Below are 17807 nucleotides of genomic sequence, written 5' to 3'. Positions count from 1 at the left end.
GCTTCCTCTGTCTCATCTCTCTTCCTCTCCTCTCCCCTTTCTCTTTTACTCTCTCATTCCCCATCTCCTCTCAGGCTGATCCAGGAGGAGAAGGAGAGCACTGAGCTGAGGGCGGAGGAGATCGAGAGCCGGGTGAGCAGCGTGGCCCTGGACTCCTCTCCTCTCCCCCCCTCCTCACTGGGTGGGGGCAGGGACAGCGTGGGGAGGGGCTACATGACCCCCTCCCTCACCTCCTCCACCCTGGCCTCCCCTTCACCCCCCAGCTCTGGACATTCCACCCCCCGACTGCCACATTCCCCTGCCAGAGAATCAGACAGACAGGTACAGTACCTTACGGCTGTGGCTATCTGTGATTGGAAGCGTCTTGCATTTCAATGTATGTCTTCGTGGTTGTGGCAACCCAACGGGTAAGGCTAATTGAAATTACATCATAATGTCAGTTTACAATAAGAACTGGTTGAGATGGTGCTGACGGAGATGGTCGACTTGAGAACAAGATGGATGAGCTTCGTTTTTTGAGTTTCCTACCAATGGGACGTGAAAAGTTGCAATATTCTATCCTTTTCAGAAATTTGGCTGACGGGTGATATGGACATAAAATTCAAGTGTTTCTCCATGCCTCGTTGAGCCTAGACAGCAGACTCAGGCAAAACCAAAGGGGGAGGGGTGTTCCTCCTTGTAAACAACAACTGGTGTGCTGCTTCAAGCTTTTGCTCACCTGAACTAGAATACCTTATGGTAAATTGCGTACCTTTTTATCTACCAAGAGAGTTTTCATCTCTAATCATCACTGCTGTCGACATTCCACCACAAAATGAGAATGACACTAAGCAGGCACTCAACGAGCATACAAGGCCCTCCCTTGCCCTCCCTTTGGAAAATCAGACCATGACTCCATCCTCCTGCTTCCTGTTTACAAGCAAAAACTCAAACAGGAAGTACCAGTGACATGCTCAGTACAGAAGTGGTTTGACGAATCAGATGCTAAGCTACAAGACGGCTTCACTAGCACAGACTGGAATATGTTCAGGGATTCATCCGATAGCATTGAGGAGTTTACCACATCAGTCACGGGCTTCATCAATAAGTGCATCAACGACATCGTCCCCACAGACACCGTACAAAGGTATCCTTACCAGAATCCATGAATTACAGGCAGTATCCTCGCCGGGCTAAATGCTAGAGCTATACATTTTCAAGGAACAATATACAGACATGAACACTCTCTCTCAAAAATGGAAAAAAATCAATATAGGACTAAGATAGAATCCTACTACACCGGCTAAGATGCTTGTTGGATCTGGAACGGTTTGCGGACTATTGTGGACAACAAAGGGAAATCCAGCCGTGAGTTGCCCAGTGACGCAAACCTCCCATTCGAGCTGAATGCCTTCTATACTCGCTTTGAGGCAAACAACACTGAGCCAAGAATGAGCGCCCGTGCTGTACCGGACAACTGTGTGATCTTTCTCTCCGTGGCAGATGTGTGTAAGACTTTTAAACAGATTAACACTCGCAAGGCTGCTGGGCCAGAAGGAATACCAGGGCTCATTCTCAGAGCATACACAGACCAGCTGGCAAGTGTCATCACAGACATTTTTAAAACATCTCCTTGTCCCAGTCTGTAATCCCAAAATGTTTCAAACAGACCACCATTGTCTCTGTTCCTAAGAACTCAAAGGCAACCCACCTAAATGACTATTGTCCTGTAGCACTCACATCTGTAACCATGAAATGCTTTGAAAGGCTGGTCACATCAACACCATCATCCCAGATACCTCCTGTACTCCCTGTTCACCCACCACTGTGTGGCCACGCATGCCTGCAACACCATCATCAAGTTTTCTGAAGACATAACGGTAGTAGGCCTGATCACCGTCGACGATGAGACAGCCTATAGGAAGACGGTCAGAGACCTGGCAGTGTGGTGCCAGGACAACAACCTCTCCCTCAACATCGACAAGACAAAAGAGCTTATTGTGGACTACAGAAAACAGAGGGGTGAGCACACCCCTTCCACATCGACAGGGTTGTGGTGGAGCGGGTCGAGAGCTTCAAGTTCCTCGGTGTCCATATCACTAAGGACTTAACATGGTCCTGTCCCACCAGCACAGTTGTGAAAAATGCACAACAGCGCCTTTTTGCAGTCCCCTCAGACCCTCAAAAAGTTTTACAGATGCACCATTGAGAGCATCTTGACTGGCTGCATCACCGCTTGGTATGAAAACGACACCGCCCTCAATCACAAGGTGCTACAAAGATGGTGCGGACATCTCAGTACATCACTGGGGTAGAGGTCTTCACAGATCCACTGGTAACGGAGTGGGTCCAGATGCAGAATTCGAAATAATGTCACGGGTCTGGGTTGGATTTGATATGATTGTTACGGGTCTCGGGTATGTGTAATTTTAATTGACTTGCCTGGAAGGGCCCATACAGATCCAAATGTGACTGCAGCAGTAGAGAAAGAGAGAAATGGTATTATTTATGCTTCTACTCTTGCTTTTCACGAGAGTGGAGCATGGCGCGTGTAGCTTGTGGTTGGCCAATCATGAGTCATCAAAGCAGTAGTAGGCTACAGTCATAGAGCCTTCCTCCGTGTGTGGTAAAAGTTGGATATCTAATCAATGGAAGCTGGAATTAAAATGAATTAAAATGACGTCTATACAGAATGGATCTGGATGTCCTCGGGTCCATTTGGAACAGGTCGCTATATTTTTTAAATGAATTTATACATATTGGGTTCAAGTGGGAAAGCCCCAGGTCCATTTCAGAATGGGACCCATTAAAACCTCTACACTGGGGTCGAGCTCCCTGCCATCCAGGACCTATATACCAGGTGGTTTCAGAGGAAGGTCCCAAAAATGTTTGAAGACCTTAGCCACCCAAGCCATACAATGTTCATTCTGCTACTGCACGGCAAGTGTTAGCGGAACGCCAAGTCTGGGACAAAAAGGCACCTGAACAGCATCTACCCCCAAGCCATAAGATTGCTGAACAGTTAATCAAATGGCTATCCGGACTATTGCGTTGACCCATTTTTGCAAACTTATACAAATGAAAAAACGGAAATATTACATTTTCATAAGTATTCAGACCCTTTACTCAGTACTTTGTTTAAGTACCTTTGGCAGCAATTACAGCCCTTGAGTCTTCTTCTGTATGGCGCTATATGCTTGGCACACCTGTATTTGGGGAGTTTCCATTCTTCTCTGCAGATCCTCTCAAGATCTGCCAGGTTGGATGGGGAGCATTACTGCACAGATATTTTCAGGTTTCTACAGAGATGTTAGATCGGGTTCAAGTCTGGACTCTGGGTGGGCCACTCAAGGGCATTCAGAGACTTGTCCCAAAGCCATTCCTGTGTTGTTTTTCCTGTGTGCTTAGGGACGTTGTCCTGTTGGAAGGTGAACCTTTGCCCCAGTCTGAGGATCTGAGCACTCTGGAGCAGATTTTCAAGGATCTCTGTTAATTCTGCTCCGTTCAACTTTCCCTTGATCCTGACTAGTCTCCCAGTCCCTGCCGCAGCATGATGCTGCCTTCAAAACCATCCTTCACCATAGGGATGGTGCCAGGTTTCCTCCAAATGTGATGCTTGGCATACAAGCAAAGAGTTCTATCTTGGTTTCATCAGACCAGAGAATCTTGTTTATCATGGTCTGAGAGTCTTTAAGTGCCTTTTGGCAAAGTCCAAGCGGGCTGTCATGTGCCTTTTACTAAGGAGTGGCTTCCGTCTGGCCATTCTACCACAAAGGCCTGATTGGTGGAGTGCTGCAGAGAAGGTTGTCCTTCTGGAAGATTCTCCCATCTCCACAGAGGAACTCTGGAGCTCTGTCAGAAAGACCATCAGGTTCTTGGTCACCTGCCTGACCAAGGCCCTTCTCCATTGCTCAGTTTGGCCTGGCGGCCATCCCTAGGAAGAGTGTTGGTGGTTCTAAACTACTTCAATTTAAGAATGATGGAGGCCGCTGTGTTCTTGGGGACCTTCAATGTAGCAAAAAAAATGTGGTACCTTTCTCCAGATCTGTTCCTCGATACAATCCTGTCTCTACGGACAATTCCTTCGACCTCAGGGTTTGTTTTTTTCTCTGACATGCACTTTCAACTGTGGGACCTTATATAGACAAGTGTGTACCTCGGGCCTATTGAGTGGCGCAGTGCTCTAAGTGCTTGAAGCGTCACTACAGCCCCGGGTTCAATCCCAGGCTGATTCACAGCCGGGCATGACCGGGAAACCCACGAGGTGGCACACAATTGGCTCAGCGTCGTCCAGGTTAGGGGAGGGTTTGGCCGGCCGGGATTTCCTTGTCCTAACACGCTCTAGCAACTCCTCGTGGTGGTCCGGGCGCCTGCAAGCTGACTTCGGTCGCCAGTTGGATGATGTTTCCTCCGACACATTGGTGCGGCTGGCTTCCGGCTTAAGCGAGCAGTGTGTCAAGAAGCAGTGTAGCTTGGTAGGGTGGTGTTTCAGAGAATGCATTGCTCTCGACATTCGCCTATCCTGAGTCAGTACGGGAGTTGCAGCGATGTTACGCGGAGCAGCACAGGGGAACCCAAGAGCAGACTCAGACCAGGAAACAGGAATGAATGAACCAAGATATTTACTGCAACACAGGGAGAGAGGAGTGCAGGTCAGACGAAGCTTGGGTGGGTTGTAGGAAACCAGATGTGGAGGCTGAGGTTGGAATGAGCTGGGTTGAGACAGGGTTAACAGGTCCGAAGTGAAATCCAAGGAAGTGATGGTGAGCTGAATCCAAAACAGGGTAGCAGGGTGGTGAGATGTGGAACAGGAGACGGGTACCAGAGTCAGAGCGGCAAAACTGCAGTGAGAGGATAACAGCGTCAGGCAGGGAAACAGGCACAGCAGGGAAACAGGATCTTGAATAATCATAAAAGGCATACAAGGCCCTCCCCCGCCCTCCTTTTGGCAAATCTTACCATGACTCCATCTTGTTTGCCCCCTCCTATAGGCAGAAACTAAAAACAGGAAGCGCTCGTACTTAGGGCTATCTAACGCTGGTCTGACCAAACAGATTCCACGCTTCAAGATTGCTTCGATCACGTGGACTGGGATATGTTCCAGGTAGCCTCAGACAATAACATTGATGAATACGCGGACTCTGTGATGTTGTACCCACTGTGAATATTAAAGCCTTCCCTAACCAGAAACCGTGGATTGATGGCAGCATTTGCGCAAAACTGAAAGCACGTACCATCACATTTAATCATGGCAAGGCGACTGGAAACATGACCGAATACAAACAGTGTAGTTATTCCCTCCGTAAGGCAATCAAACAAGCAAAGTGTGAGTATAGAGACAAAGTGGAGTCGCAATTCAATGGCTCAAACACAAGACGCATGTGGCAGGGTCTACAGACAATCACGGATTACAAAAAAAAAACTGCCCCGTCTCGGACATCGACGTCTTGCTCCTAGACAAATTAAACAACTTCTTTGCGTGCTTTGAGGACAATACAGTGCCACTGACACGGCCTGCTACCAAATACTGTGGTAGCTCTTCTTCTCCGTGGCCGACGTGAGTAAAACATTTAAACGTGTTAACCCTCGCAAGGCTGCAGCCCCAGACGGCATCCCTAGCGGCATCCTCAGAGCATGCGCAGACCAGCTGGAAGACCAGCCCCCCTATCCACATCAACAGGACAGCAGTGAAGAAGGTGGAAAGTTTTAAGATCCTCGGTGTACATATCACCGACAAACTGAAATGGTCCACGCACACAGACAGTGTGGTGAAGATGGTGAAAAAATGTGGCTTGTCACCGAAAACCCTCACTAACTTTTACAGGTGCACAATTGAGAGCATCCTGTCGGGCTGTATCACCGCCTGGTACGGCACAACCACAGTGCTCTCCAGAGGGTGGTGCGGTCTGCACAATACATCACAGGGGGCAAACTACCTGCCCTCCAGGACACCTATAACACCTGATGTCACGCGCTCCAGCAGGTATATCTCTCTGGTCACCCCCAAAACCAATTCTTCCTTTGGCTGCTTCTCCTTCCAGTTCTCTGCTGCTAATGACTGGAATGAACTACAAAAATCTCTGAAACTGGAAACCCTTATCTCCCTCACTAGCTTTAAGCACCAGCTGTCATAGCAGCTCACAGATTACTGCACCTGTACATAGCCCATCTATAATTTAGCCCAAACAACTACCTCTTCCCTTACTGTATTTATTTATTTTGCTACTTTGCACCCCATTATTTTTATTTCTACTTTGCACATTATTCCACTGCAAATCTACCATTCCAGTGTTTTACTTGCTATATTGTATTTACTTCGCCACCATGGCTTTTTTTTGCCTTTACCTCCCTTATCTCACCTCATTTGCTCACATCGTATATAGACTTATCTTTCTACTTTATTATTGACTGTATGTTTGTTTTACTCCTTGTGTAACTCTGTGTCGTTGTATGTGTCGAACTACTTTGCTTTATCTTGGCCAGGTCGCAATTGTAAATGAGAACTTGTTCTCAACTTGCCTACCTGGTTAAATAAATAAAAAATAAAAAAATGTCACAGGAAGGCAAAAAAAGATCATTAAGGACAACAACCACCCGAGCCACTACCTGTTCACCCCGCTTCCATCCAGAAGGCGAGATCAGTACAGGTGCATCAAAGCTGGGACAGAGAGATTGAAAAACAGCTTCTATCGCAATGCCATCAGATTGTTAAACAGCCAGCATTTGCACAGAAAGGCAGCTGCCTACCTACAGATTTGATATCATAAGCCACTTTAATAGATGGAACACTAGTCACTTTAATTATGCCACTTTAAGAATGGCATATGTATATACTGTATACTGTATCCTTCACTATCTATTCTTTACTATCTATTGCATCTTAGCCACTCTCTCACTGCTCATCCGTATATTTTATACTTATATATTCTCATCCCATTCCTTTACTAGATTGTGTGTATTAGGTTTTGTGGAATTTGTTAGATATTAGGTTTTGTTGTGGAATTGTTAGATATTACCTGTTAGATACTGCTGCACTGTCAGATCTAGAAGCATAAGCATTTCGCTACACTCGCAATAACATCTGCCAGCCATGTGTATGTCACCAAGACTATTTTATTTTATTTGGGATTTGATTAAAATAGTTGTCTACAATGACTCACTTGAGCTGATTGTCTGTCAATACAGAACAGCAAAGAGGGCGACGACTGCCGGGCGCTAGCCTTGATTGACTCCACCCCTCCTCCGGTTCCTCGTGCTCTGCGATTGGATAGAATGACTCACACACACCCAGGGGCTGGGCTGGATGATCACCGCGAATTCCGCAGGTACAGTTGTTACTTTAGTCAACATTGAGACAATGTGTGTTTGCTGGGAAGCTAGGTAATGGAAAGTATATCACTCCGTATTGAAATGAAGGTTGAATAAAATAAAAAAATAAAATATATTAATGCCAATAGAATGGATATAAAGTAGACTGGATAACCAACTATTTCAGTGACCATCATGTATAATGATCAAAAATATAAACTCAACATGTAAAGTATTAGTAAGTGTTAGTGAGCATTTCTCCTATGACAAGATACTCCATCCACCTGACAGGTGTCACATATCAAGAAGCTGATTAAACAGCGTGATCATTACACAGATGCACCTTGTGCTAGGGACTATAAAAGTCCACTCTAAAATGTGCAGTTTTGTCACACAATGCCACTGATGTGTCACGTTTTGATGAAGTGTGCAATTGGCATGCTGACTGCAGGAATGTCCACCAGAGCTGTTGCCAGATAATTTAATGTTCATTTCTCTACCATAAGCCGCCTCCAACGTCGTTTTAGAGAATTTGCCAGTTCGTCCAACTGGCCTCACAACTGTAGACCACGTTTATGCGTCGTGTGGGCGAGCGGTTTGCTGATGTCAACGTTGTAAACAGAGTGCCCAATTGTGGCATTGGGGTTATGGTATGGGTAGGCATAAGTTACGGACAACCAACACAATTGCATTTTATCGATGGCAATTTGAATGCACAGAGATACCCTGATGAGATCCTGTGGCCCATTGTTGTGCCATTCATCCGCCCCCCTCACCTCACGTTTCAACATGATAATTTACAGCCCCAAGCCGCAAGGATCTGTACACTTTTCCTGGGAGCTGAAAATGTCCCAGTTCTTCCATGGCCTGCATACTCACCAGAAATGTCACCAATTGAGCTCTTTGGTATACCCCGGATTGACGTGTACGACAGAGTGTTCTAGTTCCCGCCAATATTCATCAACTGCGTGCAGCCATTGAAGAGGAGTGGGACAACAGTCCACAGGCCACAATCAACAGCCTGATCAACTCTATGCGAAGGAGATGTGTTGCACTGCAAATGGTGGTCACACCAGATACTGACTGGTTTTTCTGATCCACGCCCCTACCTTTTTTTAAAGGTATCTGTGACCAACGGATGCATATCTCTATTCCCTGTCGTGAAATTCATAGATTACTGCCTAATGAATTTATTTCAATTGTCTGATTTCCTTATTTGAAATGGTTGCATTTTTTGTTCACCAGTGATGTTCTGTGATTAATTTGTAACCACCAGTAGTCAGGACTCTCTCCACAAAGCCAGCAAGAAGAAGAGCATCAAGTCCTCCATTGGACGCCTGTTTGGGAAGAAGGAGAAGGGGAGGATCGGAGGACCTGGGAGTCAGTCTGCCTCTCTGGGTAAGTCAATATAGAGAGTTGACCACAGTGGTGGAAAAAATACTAAATTGTCATACTTGAGTAAAAGTAAAGATACCTCAACAGAAAATGACTCAAGTAAAACTAAAAGCCATCCAGTAAAATACTACTTGAGTAAAAGTCTAAAAGTATTTGAGTATCAAAAGTAAATGGAATTGCTAAAATGTACTTAAGTATCAAATCATTTCAAATACCTTATATTAAGCAAACCAGACAGCACCATTTTAAAAATGTTTTTTTAACACATAATTTCCAAATGAAGCATATGTGTTTTGTGAGTCTGCCAGATCAGATGCAGTAGGAATGACCAGCGATGTTCTCTTGATAAGTGTGTGAATTGTACTTTTGGGTGTCAAGGAAAATGTATGGAGTAAAAAATACAAATTGTTCTTTCGATGTTGTGAAGTAAAAGTAAAAGTTGCCCAAAATGTTAATAGTTAAGTAAAGTACAGATACCCCCCAAAAATACATAAGCAGTACTTTAAAATATTTTTCCTTAAGTACTTTTCACCACCGGTTGACCGTGTGTGGGGTACAGGAAACGTTCAAAGGGCGAGAGACCCATGGCAGAGCAAGGAAGGGTATTTGACCCACACTAGTTGCTGGCTCCAGGCGGTGGGGTTGGCGGAGACCAGGCAGCGAAGAGTCATCTCCAGGTCTTGGTTGGCTCGCTCCGACTGGCCATTGGACTGGGGATGGAACCTGGAGGACAGGCTGACCGACGACCCAATGAGTGTGCAGAACGTCTTCCAGTACCGGGACAAGAACTGAGGACCCCAATCGGAGACCATGTCCACTGGGAGTCCATAGATCCGGAAGACGTGCTGCACCATGAGCTGGACCGTGTCTTTGGCAGAGGGTAGCTTGGGGAGAGGAATGAATTGGCCGGCTTTGGAAAACCGGTCCACTACTGTCGGGATGTTGGGATTGCCTTCAAACGGAGGGAGACCCGTGACAAAGTCCAGGGATATGTGAGACCAAGGACGGTGAGGGACAGGCAGAGGTTGAAGGAGACCAGCTGGTGTTTGCCGAGGAGTCTTGTTCGGTGCACAGATAGTACATGTGTCAACAAACATGGAGATGTCAGGAACTATGATGGGCGTCGCACAAAAGCGTTGTCGCACAAAGGCCAGGGTACGATGGGAACCCGAGTGGCAGGCAAGCCTGGAGGAATGGACCGCATCAGGAAAAATATCTGTTTATCCCGCAGTCATAGGGTCGGTGCGGTCGGTGTCCCGGGCCTTACTGAACACCTCCCGGAGGTCCTGGTGGAGAGGTCCGGGGCAACTTCCGAGCCCCCAGGAAGATGTCCTGGGTCAGGCTGCGCTGACTTCAGGAAATGAGCGTGGCAAAACAGGCTCCAGCCCATGATGGCACTAGCTGGAGCCAAGAGAATCCTAATACCACAGGAACCTGATAAGACTTAATGAGCAGGAATTGGATCATCTTGCTGTGGTGCCCTGATACACGTAGGTTGATGGGAGTGGTATTGTGGATGACCCGGCCTATAGAGTGCCCGTCCAAATCAAATCAAATGTATTTATAAAGCCCTTCTTACATCAGCTGATGTCTCAAAGTGCTGTATAGAAACCCAGCCTAAAACCCCAAACAGCAAGCAATGCAGGTGTAGAAGCACGGTGGCTACTAAAAACTCCCTAGAAAGGCCAGAACCTAGGAAGAAACTTAAAGAGGAACCAGGCTATGAGGGGTGGCCAGTCCTCTTCTGGCTGTGCCGGGTGGAGATTATAACAGAACATGGCCAAGATGTTCAAATGTTCATAGATGACCAGCAGGGTGGGGATGCCCAGCTCGGACACCAGGGTAGCTTCCATAAAGCTCTCATTGGCCCCAGAGTCGATGAGTACCTGATGAGATTTCGACTGGCATGAAAAGGGGTGTGAGTCAGGGCAGAACAAAAGTTCTCCGTATGGCCCACCAGAGTACTCGCTCCTACTGGTGAGCCTGGTCTTTTAGTGGATAGGTGGAGGCAAAATTACCAGTCTTCCCACAATACAGACAACTCTTAGTGTGAAGCCTGTATAGCCATTCAGCTGGAGACAGCCTAGCTCTGCCTAGTTGCTTTGGCTCGGGAAGAGGTGAATCGGCAGACTTCGTAGACTCTCGGGGAAACTCGGGTAGCCTCGGTTTCTCTCGGTAACGGAGCCATTGGGGTTCTCAGGGATGCCTCGGAGGCGAGGTGGAATCCTTGGGCGGGCGAGTGAAATTGAATATCCTCTCCTTCCTTCGTTCCCGTAGTTGCCCATCGATCTGAATGGTCAAGGCGATGAGCGAGTCGAGATCAATCAGTAAGCTCGTCTTTTACTTCCTCCGATACTCTGTGCAGGAACATGTCGAAAAGTGTTTCCGGGTTCCAGGCACTCTCAGCTGCCAACGTGCGGAAATCCATCGCATAGTCTGCCACACTGCGGGAGTCTTGCTGAAGCTGGAGTAACTTCTGGGCAGCCTCTCTCCCGGACAATGGAGCATCACAAACTTCCTTTACCTCCGCCACAAACTCCTCCAGACTGAAGCATATGGCCAACTGTTGGTCCCATACTGCCGTAGCCCAGAGGTCAATAATCCAGTGTGGTGTGACAAGGTACAGAATGGCAGGCAGGCTCAGGGTCAGGGCAGGCAGAATGGTCAAAACTGGGGGGGGGGGGTGAATAGTTATGAACGCTCAAGTTTTCATTTTTTTTGTGTTATTTCTTGTTTGTTTCACAATAAAAAATATTTTGCATCTTCAAAGTGGTAGGCGTGTTGTGTAAATCAAATGATACAAACCCCCCAAAAATCTATTTTAATTCCAGGTTGAAAGGCAACAAAATAGGAAAAAATCCAGGGGGGTGAATACTTTCGCAAGCCACTGTATGTGTGCCATTCAGAGGGTGAATGGGCAAAACAAAATATTTAAGTGCCTTTGAATGGGGTATGGTAGTCAGTGCACTTTGTGTCAAGAACTGCAATGCTGCTGGGTTTTTCACACTCAACAGTTTCCCGTGTGTATCAAGAATGGTTCACTACCCAAAGGACATCCAGCCAACTTGATATAACTGTGGGAAGCATTGGAGTCAACATAGGCCATCATCCCTGTGGAACGCTTTCAACACCTTGTAGAGTCCATGCCCCGACTAATTGAGGTTCAACTCAATATTAGGAATGTGTTCCTAATGTTTGGTATAGTCAGTGTACACAGTTATACTCAATATTCTTTTAAATAATCAACCAGGGTAGCATTTTTCTATGTTTTTAGAAGAAAAACAAATTATTTATGGCAAGAGAGATTGTCCAGTAATCATGGGGAGTAGTTTCTCACATGACCTTTGACCTCAGCCTCCACACCTTCCGATGACCTGGGCTCAGCTGACCCCCTGGGCCTGGCCAAGATGGGAACTGGCACCGTGGAGAAAGATCGCCGCAGCAAGAAGAAGCACGACCTGCTAGAAGAAGCTTGTCGCCAGGGTCTTCCCTTCGCTTCATGGGATGGCCCCACGGTGGTTACATGGCTTGAGGTATGAAGTCTCACTGGTTAACTATCTGGGAGGAAATCATGTGCATTGTTTTACCTGAAGGTGCTCCATCTTACTATGAATGAATCTGAATAATGTACTGTACATGATGAACATATTAAATTCATCCTTATTGGCAGGGAATATTTTGTAAATATTCCCAAAGCAGATACATCTTCCCCCTCCTCTTCCTTTTCCTCTTCCTCTTAGTTGTGGGTGGGCATGCCCGCCTGGTATGTGGCAGCATGTCGTGCCAATGTGAAGAGCGGTGCCATCATGGCCAACCTGTCGGACACAGAGATCCAGCGGGAGATTGGCATCAGTAACCCCCTGCACCGCCTGAAACTGCGCCTGGCCATCCAGGAGATGGTGTCCCTCACCAGCCCCTCGGCACCGGCCAGCACACGCTCCGTAAATGTTACACTCATTTACACTCACAAACACGCACACAAACATTAGCATATGTTCAGTAACATACTTGCTGCACATATAGAAGTTTGAATAAGTCTGAGTGAAAATGTATGCAAACTGTAAACATATCCTTATTCTTTTTCCATCTGAATCTCAAATTGTCCTCGATGACATCACAGTCGACGAGTGATATATGGATGACTCATGCCGAAATGGAGTCACTGACCGCTGCCATAAAACCAGTAAGTTGTTTTGCCTATCTCTCTCTTTTTATATTTGCTTTTAGTTCTCCTACACAATCACTCCTTATTTCAAAAGTGATTTAACCTATGTTTGACCAATTAAGACATCCCAAGACTTTCGTGCAACTCAATTATCTAACAATATTCTATTAATTCCTAACTGTATAAGAATTGATGGTACACATCCAACTTGCTTGAAATCAACAAGCAACTTGAGACTATGCTGAATGAAATTCCATTTACAATTTGTTTTCCTTGTCTTTGTCTCTGATTAGGCATGTGTCGCTGCACCTTTTCCCCACTACTCCCCCAAATTCTCTTTGAGTGTAGTGTTTCTCCAACTAATTTTCATTCACTAACAAACTATTCCTCCTTCTGCCCTTCCTTCCTTACATCTTTTCTTCTCCATAACACCTCCTGTCATTTACCGTAAAAACACATCCTGGCAATCGTTCCTTTCCCTCTCCCTCCACCTCTATCCCTTTCTCTCTCTATCCCTTTCCTTTGCCTCCACTGAAGGAAGTGAAGGAGTTCAGCTGGGACCAGGTGAGATATTATTGTAGTTTTTGTCATGAATACTATTGTCATGAACAGGAAATTAAATCAATGATATCACATTGTAAACAGACCATAAATCCGATACATCAATTTGGGCATTTTCCTTAGATTTTGATCAATACTATTTTACAGACTTTTTGTCCGCTTCAAAATAAAGTATAGACTATACTCAGGACTAGAATTGAGGTTAACTCTATCTATCTACAGTACCAGTCAAAAGTTTGGACACACCTACTCATTCAAGGGTTTTTCTTTATTTTTACTATTTTCTACATTGTAGAATATCACAACTATGAAATAACACATATTGAATCATGTAGTAACCAAAAAAGTGTTATACAAATCAAAATATATGTTAGATTTTAGATTCTTCAAAGTAGCCACCATTTGCCTTGATGACAGCTTTGCACACTCTTGGCATTCTCTCAACCAGCTTCACGAGGAATGCTTTTCCAACAGTCTTGAAGGAGCTCCCACATATGCTGAGCACTTGTTGGCTGCTTTTCTTTCACACAGCAGTCCAACTCATCCCAAACCATCTCAATTGGGTTGACGTTGGGTGATTGTGGAGGCCAGGTCATCGGATGCAGCACTCCATCACTCTCCTTCTTGGTCAAATAGTGTTTTGGGTCATTGTCCTGTTGAAAAACAAATGATAGTCCCACTAAGCGCAAACCAGATGGGATGGCGTATTGCTGCAGAATGCTGTGGTAGCCATGCTGGTTAAGTGTTTCTTGAATTCTAAACAAATCACTGACAGTGTCACCAGCAAAGCACCATCATACCTTGTCCTCCATGCTTCACGGTAGGAACAACACATGTGGATATCATCCGTTCACCTACTCTGCGTCTCACAAAGACACGACGGCTGGAACCAAAGATCTTAAATTTGGACTCATCAGAATAAAGGACAGATTTCCGGTCTAATGTCCATTGCTTGTGTTTTTGGGCCAAAGCAAGTCTCTTCTTCTTATTGGTGTCCTTTAGTACTGGTTTCTTTGCAGCAATTCGACCACGAAGGTCTGATTCACGCAGTCTCCTCTGAACAGTTGATGTTGAGATGTACAGTTGAAGTCGGAAGTTTACATACACTTAGGTTGGAGTCATTAAAACTTCTTATGGCTTAGATCCCACTACCGGGATCGGTATGACAACAGCCAGTGAAAGTGCAGGGCGCCAAATTCAAACAACAGAAATCTCATAATTAAAATAACTCAAACATACAAGTATTTTACACCATTTTAAAGATAAACCAATTTCAAAAAGGCTTTACGACGGAAGCATGCTAAACAATTATGTTAGGTGAGTCACAAAAAGCAGAAATAGAGATAAATGAATCACTAACCTTTGATGATCTTCATCAGATGACACTCATAGGACTTCATGTTACACAATACATGTATGTTTTGTTCGATAAAGTTCATATTTATATCCAAAAATCGCAGTTTACATTGGCGCGTTATGTTCAGTAGTTCCAAAACATCCAGTGATTTTGCAGAGCCACATCAATTTCCAAAAATACTCATAATAAACATTGATAAAAGATACAAGTGTTATACTTGGAATTATAGATCCAATTCTCCTTAATGCAACCGCTGTGTCAGATTTTTTTTTAACTTTACAAAAAAAGCACACCATGAAATAATCTGAGTACAGCGCTCAGACACAAAACAAGCCATACAGATATCTGCCATGTTGTGGAGTCAACAGAAGTCAGAAATAGCATTATAAATATTCACTTACCTCTGATGATCTTCATCAGAATGCACTCCCAGGAATCCCATTTCCACAATAAATGTTTGTTTTGTTCGATAAAGTCCATAATTTATGTCCAAATACCTCCTTGTTGTTCACGCATTTTGTTCACAAATCCAAATTCATGAGGCGCGATCACTAGGTCCAGACGAAAAGTCAAAAAGTTCTGTTACAGTCCATAGAAACATGTCAAACGATGTATAGAATCAATCTTTAGGATGTTTTTAACATAAATCTTCAATAATGTTCCCACCCGGAGAATTCCTTTGTCTTTAGAAATGAAAAGGACCGCAGCAACCTCTCACGGGAGCACGCGTGATCAGCTCATGGCAGACACCTGATTGAAAGAGCTCTCATTCCCTCCTCCTTCACAGTAGAATCCTGAAACAAGGTTCTAAAGACTGTTGACATCTAGTGGAAGCCTTAGGAAGTGCAATATGACCCCATAGACACTGTATATTCAATAGGCAATGAGTTGAAAAACTACAAACCTCAGATTTTCCACTTCCTGGTTGGATTTTTTTCTCAGGTTTATGCCTGCCATATGAGTTCTGTTATACTCACAGACATCATTAAAGCAGTTTTAGAAACTTCAGAGTGTTTTCTATCCAGATCTACTAATAATATGCATATCTTAGCTTCTGCGCCTGAGTAGAGGGCAGTTTACTCTGGGCACCTTATTCATCCAAGCTACTCAATACATCCCCCCCAGCCATAAGAAGTTATAAAAACTTGTTTTTCAAACACTCCAAAATGTTCTTTTTAACAAACTACAGTTTTGGCAAGTCAGTTAGGACATCTACTTTTTGCATGACACATGTAATTTTTCCAACAATTGTTTACAGACAGATTATTTCACATATAATTCACTATATCACAATTCCAGTGGGTCAGAAGTTTACATGCACTAATTTGACTGTGCCTTTAAAGAGCTTGGAAAATTCCCCCAAATTATGTCATGGCTTTAGAAGCTTCTGATAGGCTAAATGACACTATTTGAGTCAATTGGAGGTGTACCTGTGGATGTATTTCAAGGCCTACCTTCAAACCCAGTGCCTCTTTGCTTGACATCATGGGAAAATCAAAAGAAATCATCCAAGACCTCAGAAAAACTATTGTAGACCTCCACAAGTCTGTTTCATCCTTGGGACCGATTTCCAAACACCTGAAGGTACCGCTTTCATCTGTACAAACAATAGTATGCAAGTATAAACACCATACCGCCGTCATACCGCTCAGGATGGAGACGCATTCTGTCTCCTAGAGATGAACGTACTTTGGTGCGAAAAGTGCAAATCAATCCCAGAACAACAGCAAAGGACCTTGTGAAGATGCTGGAGGAAACAGGTATTAAGGTATCTATATCCACAGTAAAACGAGTCCTATATCAACATAACCTGAAAGGCCGCTCAGCAAGGAAAAAGACACTGCTCCAAAACCGACATGAAAAAGCCAGACTGAGGTTTGCAACTGCACATGGGGACGAAGATCGTACTTTTTGGAGAAATGTCCTCTGGTCTGATGAAACAAAAATAGAACTGTTTGGCCATAATGACCATTGTTATGCTTGGAGGAAAAATGGGGAGGCTTGCAAGCCAAAGAACACCATCCTAACCGTGAAGAAAGGGGGTTGGCAGCATCATGTTGTGAGGGTGCTTTGCTGCAGGAGGGACTGGTGCACTTCCCAAAATAGATGGCATAATGAGGGAGGAAACTTATGTGGATATATTGAAGCAACATCTCAAGACATCAGTCAGGAAGTTAAAGCTTGGTCGCAAATGGGTGTTCCAAATGGACAAACGACCACAAGCATACTTCCAAGATTGTGGAAAAATGGCTTAAGAACAACAAAGTCAAGGTATTGGAGTGGCCCTTACAAAGCCCCGACCTCAATCCTATAGAAAATTTGTGGGCAGAACTGAAAAAGCATGTGCGAGCAAGGAGGCTACAAACCTGACTCAGTTACACCAGCTCTGTCAGGAGGAGTGGGACAAAATTCACCCAACTTATTGTGGGAAGCTTGTGGAAGGCTACCCAAAACATTTAATCCAAGTTAAACAATTTAAAGCCAATGCTACCAAATGCAAATTGAGTGTATGTAAACTTCTCACCCACTGGGAATGTGATGAAAGAAATTAAAGCTGAAATAAATCATTCTCTCTACTATTATTCTGACATTTCACATTCTTAAAATAAAATGGTGATCCTAACTGACCTAAGACAGGGAATATTTACTACAATTCCTGATTAAATGTCAGGAATTGTGAAAAACTGAGTTTAAATGTATTTGGCTAAGGTGTATGTAAAACTTCCGACTTCAACTGTATCTGTTAATTGAACTCTGTGAAGCATTTATTTGGGCTGCATTCTAAGGTGCAGTTACAGTAACTCTAATGAATGTATCCTCTGCTGCAGAGGTAACTCTGGGTCTTCCTTTCCTGTGGCGGTCCTAATGAGAGACAGTTTCATCATAGTGTTTGGTGGTTTTTGCAACTGCAATTGAAGAAACTTTCAAAGTTCTTGAAATTTTCCAGATTGACTGACCTTCATGTCTTAAAGTAATGATGGACGGTCGTTTTATTTTATTTTTTTAGCTGTTTTTGCCATTATATGGACTTGGTCTTTTACC

The 17807-nt window shown here is 44.6% G+C and overlaps 1 protein-coding gene across 6 annotated transcripts in view; it reads left to right on the top strand.

The window, feature by feature from the left end:
* LOC112223260 (liprin-alpha-3-like) overlaps positions 1-17807 on the top strand; it is a 43652-nt gene that overhangs the window by 21653 nt on the left and 4192 nt on the right. For 3 of the 6 annotated variants that reach the window (XM_042305310.1, XM_042305308.1, XM_042305313.1), the window contains exons 18-24: positions 75-321; positions 7165-7304; positions 8564-8685; positions 12037-12215; positions 12423-12623; positions 12803-12865; positions 13385-13411. In XM_042305310.1, coding sequence (XP_042161244.1) covers positions 75-321; positions 7165-7304; positions 8564-8685; positions 12037-12215; positions 12423-12623; positions 12803-12865; positions 13385-13411 — 979 coding nt within the window. Of the gene's footprint in view, positions 1-74; positions 322-7164; positions 7305-8563; positions 8686-12036; positions 12216-12422; positions 12624-12802; positions 12866-13140; positions 13412-17807 lie in introns of those variants that run through there. The other 3 variants (XM_042305309.1, XM_042305314.1, XM_042305311.1) reach the window with 3 other exon arrangements.

This window comes from Oncorhynchus tshawytscha, linkage group LG24 (assembly GCF_018296145.1).
Source record: "Oncorhynchus tshawytscha isolate Ot180627B linkage group LG24, Otsh_v2.0, whole genome shotgun sequence".
Lineage (NCBI taxonomy): Eukaryota > Metazoa > Chordata > Actinopteri > Salmoniformes > Salmonidae > Oncorhynchus > Oncorhynchus tshawytscha.
This window is presented reverse-complemented; position numbering and strand designations above follow the sequence as displayed.